Raw genomic sequence first — 7,003 nt, forward strand, 5'->3', positions numbered from 1 at the left:
ACTCCCGAATCAATTCGACCTCATTGCAATCGCAGAGGATGATGGACGGCCTGTCTTTTCTTCATCAGTGGCTGTTTCAGTTTTTATTTTGGATTTAAATGACAACTGCCCAGAGCTGTATGACGGTGAGGCAATTACAAGCGTTGACATGGCTCCTGATGCTCCTATTGGAACATTCGTTCATCAGATATTTGCTGAAGACGCAGACAGCGAATTAAATGGAGAATTACTTTATGGCTTTTTCCAAGTCCCTGAAACGATTGTGCAGTATTTCGAAGTTTCTATTACTGGCACTATTAGAACTCTGGCCCTTGTACCAATTGGTATGTATGATCTTAGGGTGTCCATCTCAGATCAAGGAAGTCCGTCTTGCTCATTACTAATTCAAGTCAACGTTAATGTTATGCTAATCACGACCGCTCCTCCGACAACTGCACCAGAGACTACTACTTCATCTGGTAAGAATATTATTATTATATTTGTCTATTATGTTATTGATGCAATGAGATGAAATAAAACCATGAACTAAACTATATACATGAACTTGGTCAAAAGGTCCGATTCATCATTTTACTTTTATGTGCGAATTTATCTTACTGTGAATCAAAGACATACGTACGCATGTGCATATTTAGCTGCCTGCATACTTTTGTATGTTTCTGGTATGTGAGTATATTATAACAAATGTGTATTGGTCATCGTGTCTTTATTTTATATAGACATGTCTTCATAGAAATTGATAAGATTGCACGAGCTTTGCCTGAAGACACGTGGCTAAATTAAGACACGTCCTACAGTAAGTCATGTCTAACTACAGGACACCAAACTAAGACATGTCTCAGAACTTAATTTATAGGAAGTGTCATACAGAATATAGACGTGACTTAGTGTCTTGGGTAGGCACATGAGCTAATGAAAAGCTGGACATATCTTGCATTGTATAGAAGCATTCAGGGGACCGCGTGTTACCATTACTGTCAAAAGGAAACGCGCTTGCATTTTTGCCAATGTACTCAATATCTTATATAGATCACATAACTTACTGTGATGGTCCTATTTCAATCCAAGTTGTAATATATGCAATATCAAGAATATAATCAGAAAGAGTGTTTCAAAATTATGTTGTCTCTAATGTTACGACAATAGGTGAAACGACGCATGCGCCGAAGACTGTGTCAGATGTGCTGCCATTTACGTCACCAAATGCAACTGAACCAGTAGTTGAAACAACGCATGCGCAGAGAACTATGTCAGATGAGCCGCAAACTACGTCACCAAGTGAGACAACTGATCCAACCATTAACACAGAAGGTAAAACTACGCAAGCGTAGACAACTAAATTTATTACATAATCATCATATGCTGCGCCAAAAAAGTATCCTTACACTTGGAAAAATAACCACAATTTAAAAACTGAACCACATTAGGGTAAATTTGTTTTTTGTAATGGATGATCTAATCCTGCACATTATGACACCACATTGAATTCAATGTGACCTCAAGAAATAAAGTTACAAGCAATTGAATAGACGAAGGTCCGGTTTTAAAAGTGACAAACTGGCCTATACAAGGCGCAAAAAGATTCCAACAAGCACAACAAAGAGACAACACAGTATCTTCAATGAAGCTTTATTTAAAGCAGTATCTATTTCAGTTTTTACTTCTCTGTACTTTTTATAACTTCCATTTGATTTGTCAGCTCTTTTGCTTCCGTTTTCTTTTCTTCCTTTTGTTTTATATTAGAGGCACGCACAAATTAGCCATTTACCACTCTCAAACCAGATGTCTAGTCCGTGGAGTTTTGAATAGGCCAGTTTGTCACTTTTAAAACTGGACCTTCGTCTAATCAAATGCTGTAACTTTGCTTCTTGAAGTCACATTTGATTCAATGAGGTGTCATAATGTGCCGAATTAAATAGTGCATCTATGAAAAAAATTAAATTTACCCCAATATGGTTCAGTTATGAAATAAGTGTAAGGATACTTTTTGGAGCAGTATATATATAAACTGGTATGCATTAATATGTGGCTTTAGGTTATAAACATCTAACTAAAAGTAATTACCCCCTTCAGTATGAGATCATAACTCAAAATCTATGCATCAAAATTTACAATTGAAATAGCAAAAGGAAACCCAATTTTGTTTTGCAAATGTTAAAGCCTCGTTTGTCTTAAGGGACGCACCATTAGATTCTCAGGGTGGGGGTAGGAAGTTTTACAAAAAAAAAAAACTTCACCCACAAAAAGCAAAAAAAAAAAAAAACTTTCCCCACCTAACTGTGTATAATGCATGAAATTAAAAAAAAACCTTGCTGACTTCAGCGGCGAAAAAAAAAACTTCGGCGGCGAAAAAAAATTTCTTCCCCCGACCCCAACTTCCTACCCACCCTGAGTATCAAATGGTGCGTCCCTAATATACCAAAATCAGTTGCCATGACCCTTCGAATCAAAAAGACTCCCAATCAAAATTTGCACCGAAATCCATTGAAAATGTTGCTAGAGTGCCAGGTCATCACTCGTCACCGCGGGTCATCCTTGACCAGTCATGTAGAGAATGTAATGGTACGCTGACTTGAGTAGCTTTCTAATAGATCTTTCGAAAATGCACGCTTTTCATTCAAAGTGTCACCATGGCAAATTTGCAGAATTAACCTGGGTTTGTTTTTGCTATCTGAGTTTTTAGATTTGATGCAGAGAATTTCAGTTTTATATTGTAATAAAGGGGGTAATTACTTTTTGGTAGGCGTGAAGCTACGGGATATTCAGCCGATCAATCTCGATGCATTGTTACACACATTGCGCAATATAAGTGCTGGAATAGCGATTTTGTCTGTTTTGCCTGAAATTGAAAGAGGACATAATATGTGGTATAGGAAACTTAAAACTAACAATATTTGGGAAAAATCTATTTGAATGCAAATCGCATATGAATGCTTTGTTTTCTTTATTATACAAGATTGAAAGAAAATGAACATATTTCCTGCAATACATTATAAATTCTTTAACGAAGTGCAGATAATTTCAACTTTGTTGGTATTTGAATGCAAATCCTAAAATTACAATGAAAATCAACATGGCTTCGACTGATCTTACGCTAAGTGGCTGAACCAGGATTTTTTGTCTGCGGGGAGGGTCAACACTGAACATTTCTCTAAAAAGGTCAATTATTTGCCTCAAAATATTTGATTTTCAGTGATGTTTTGTTATATGACTGGGGAGAAACTGGAGAGGGACCGGTCAAAATCCAAGTGTCTCTCATAACCCCGTTCCTGTTTAATGAGTTGCCTAACCCCAGCCTAATATCCGATTGTTTTTTTTTCTTCAGACGCAACCATCATCACGGAAGTAATTACAGAAATGATAACCGGGGGTACTACCGAAACATTTACCGCTACAGAACCATTAACTAAGCCTAACACACCGAAGTCAGAGCCGTCCACTGTAACTAGTCCACAAGTGACTACTACTACCGATTACCGATCACTTCCGATAACAACACCATTAACCGATCCGAGCACAACTATGACTGAATTACCAACTCCAGAAACTACCAAAACATTAACCACAAGAGAGCCATTAACTGAGCCAAGCACAACTATTGTTGACTTACCGACCGAAGGACCGTCCACAGTAGCTGACATTACGGATCTTACGAAACTGACTACTACTAGACGCCCTACTGAAAAATTCACTACTAGAGCTCCAACTGAACCACAAACGCCTCCTCCGGCGCATGGACCTTTGCCATCACCAGAGTATCCAGAATTAGATGGTAGGTACATTATTATTAAAAATAAATCGAAGAATGCACTAATAAACATTATTGTCCTTTGGTGAATCTCTGCCCCACTTTCCCCAATTTAATAGGACAAAGCCATTTGGTTAGAATGTCTGTGAGACCTTCCAACATTGAAAGAGGGGAAGTGGGGATTGGGAAGTGATTGGATACTTGACAGACATGCTATACATGTTATCGGATACCACAGCCAGGGCGATGCATGAAAATACGAGGAACTATTTGTTTGTGTGGCATCTGAAAAGGCTGCTTAACTGAAAGTACATTTCGGGTTTTGATGCTCAAAATGTTATACTTTATCTCACTTTATGATATTTTTGTTGAAATATTACCAAAATTTATCCCCACGGCATCGGGTTTTAGTAAATATTCACCCTACGTAATAATGTAGCTTTTAGCTTCGAAGGCGCAATGCCATTTTAAGCTGTTTGGGTCCAGTGCGCTAAAACAAGAAAGTGTCATGTTAACCTATGCTGAGGTTTTGATCATTTGGCATCTAAATCATCTAGTTTCACCTGATATTGGTGGCGTTTAACAGTGAGAATTCTGAATAATGAGAAAATTTCGCTCTAAATTAGCCATTGAAAACTGTAATGGATAATTAGTGTTATTGAACTTAGAATGCATACTTTTGATACGGCACGCATTGGTTTTAGCAATGGTGTCAAATTGATTCCATGATATGAATGTAGGCTATTATCATCAGGGTTGGATAATTTGCATTGAGTTCTCTGCGCTTTCTCATGGGCGATCATTCGTTATTTGTCGTCGATTGAAGTATAAAACAAAGGTGACGCTGAAAGTTGGGTCTCCGGACCATTACCCTGTTCTTACGAGCCGTTAGATTGCACAGGAGCGTGTAAAATGTTCAGATTCACAGTTCACTATTTTTAACATGGATCCGATTTCCCAAGGTTTATACTTTCATCTTTTTACCATGATTATCGTTCGGACAAATCGATGAACTTTAAAACGTTTACTGTATTGGGTTATAGCAGTTGAAATCTATACACCATCTATGCAAGACATGACTATAATTATCTCACACATGGGTTGTATATTCGCCCATTCCGGTGACCCCGTCTGAAATTCACACTCCCCGGATGGAAGATTAATGTCTTGTCATCCATGGGGGTGTGTGAATTTCAACAAGAATAGCTCATTGCAATTGATTTTTTATATGTACTGTTTTTGATACAAGGTTATGTTTTTTTTTTAATTTTTTTTTTTTAATTGGCAGGCAACCCAGAGATACTAATCGAAATACAGGTAAATGTCCTCAACGCACCCGACGGATGTCAACCTTCTGTTAACGAGTTCTCTCCAGAATGTGAGCTCTTCAAAGAGGAGTTTTGTGATGACGTAAGTTGATTTATTTTATAATGCTTATAAATTCCAGCACGGTTTGCAATTTAGTTCAATGATCTTGACTCTAAATCAAATCAAATCAAATCAAATCTACATTTGAAGACCTGAGCGCAAGAAGACCGTAAGTCCACTTGGCTCCTCAACATGTATACACTCGAAACAAATCTTTCACAACCTTTCATGATGTTTTCACCCTGAAACATGTATTAAACATTATAAAACTCTAAGAAAATATACGTAACTTTAGTGTATACATGTTGAGGGTCCAAGTGAACTTACGGTCTTTTTGCGCTCAGGTCTTCATTTGGAGATTCATGTTATTATAGCCTCTATTTTTTGGATTCGATATCTGTAAAACGAAGCATCCTTGAATAAGTTCATTAGGACTGTTAAGTATCAAATTATTGGTAAATTCGGACCAATATTTACCAATATTTTAAAACGTAACATATTTCGACTGTAATACACGTGTCCACCATGGCCACGGTTATAGCACAGGTGTCATTTGGGATGCTAATACTTGCTTACTAATAATTGCAAAAGCTTATAGTATTATGCTGGTTTCATACTACCCTGCCGCTTGCCGCTGAGCGGCGTGGCGCACGCATATTGCAGACAAACGGACACAATCAAGGCTTGTCATTGGTTGAAACGCCCTGCCGCTTGCAGCAGCGGCAAGCGGCAGGAAAGTATGCTGGAGGCTTTAGGCAAGGTCCTTAAGGAGTGCTTTTATCGCCTGGGTCACGCGATGCCGCGCAGCTTCTCCGGTGAATAAGGTGCCGATGTGATGATGACGTGATTCAATTCATAACTCCACTTTCGTGTTTACGCTGTAACCAACGCCAAATCCGCACAATGCTGAAGGACCATGCCGAATATTATTGCAAATACAAATTTCGAATTCTTGCAAATAATCGCCTCCAAGGCTATGAATAAGGGAACAAACCAAAAGATCGATGACGTCCTATAAACGAAACTAGTTTCGTTTAGGGGGAGGGGGTAAAATACTCGATTACGTTTGTACAAAAACATCGGTCTGAAGAATGTGTCATTATTATTATTATGTCAAGATTTTCAACATTTCATTATTACGTTGCTGGTAGGGAGGGGGTCGGCTGAGAAATGAAACTAGTTACGTTTATAGGACGTCATCGATCTTTTGGTTTATTCCTTAAAGGAGTGATTACTGGTAGGATACTTGCGTACCACCACAGGTACCATAAATATGCAATCGATCGAATTCCTCACTATATACGGAGCCAGGCAAGGGAACTAGAGGAACTTTTTGTAAGGTGTCGCTATAGCTATGCCAATATGATTTTATGTGGTAATAAGTTTTCTGTTCGATAAGAAGACATGATGGTGTTTGGACGAGGCTTCCAATTGGAAAATTTTTTGTTTAGTTAGTGATATTTATCGAATCATTTCTTAATGAGAGTTGTGTTTTTAACAAAAAAAAATTTTACTTAAAAGTTTACGGTGTTAAGGTTAGAAACTATTTTAAACTGTTGCGATTTGGTAGTTCACAGCATCTTCTACCACGGAACAGAAACTGCTCTCCTTCGAGTTAATAATGACATTCTCACATCACTTGACAATGGCCAAATCACAGCTTTGATTCTTCTCGATTTAAGTGCTGCATTTGACACTGTTGACCATAATATTCTTCTTTCCCGTCTTCACTATTATCTTGGCATTCAAGATCTTGCCCTGGACTGGTGTAAATCATATCTTACAAATAGGCCGCAATATGTTCGCATTAGCAATGCTACTTCTCATTCTACCATTCTTGATTATTCTGTGCCTCAAGGCTCTGTACTTGGACCTCAGTGGTTTACC

General features: G+C 38.1%; 1 protein-coding gene across 1 annotated transcript; it reads left to right on the top strand.

Annotated features, from left to right (window-relative positions):
* Positions 1–105: 105 nt before the first annotated feature.
* On the top strand, positions 106–5,158 carry LOC140144678 (uncharacterized; the record flags this gene model as incomplete). Its single annotated transcript, XM_072166486.1, has 4 exons — positions 106–458; positions 1,147–1,311; positions 3,326–3,772; positions 5,037–5,158. Coding segments are annotated over exons 1-4 (1,044 nt in total), but the record flags the coding sequence as incomplete, so codon positions are not given.
* Positions 5,159–7,003: the final 1,845 nt, after the last annotated feature.

The sequence above is a fragment of the Amphiura filiformis genome, unplaced genomic scaffold (assembly GCF_039555335.1).
Source record: "Amphiura filiformis unplaced genomic scaffold, Afil_fr2py scaffold_71, whole genome shotgun sequence".
Classification (NCBI taxonomy): domain Eukaryota; kingdom Metazoa; phylum Echinodermata; class Ophiuroidea; order Amphilepidida; family Amphiuridae; genus Amphiura; species Amphiura filiformis.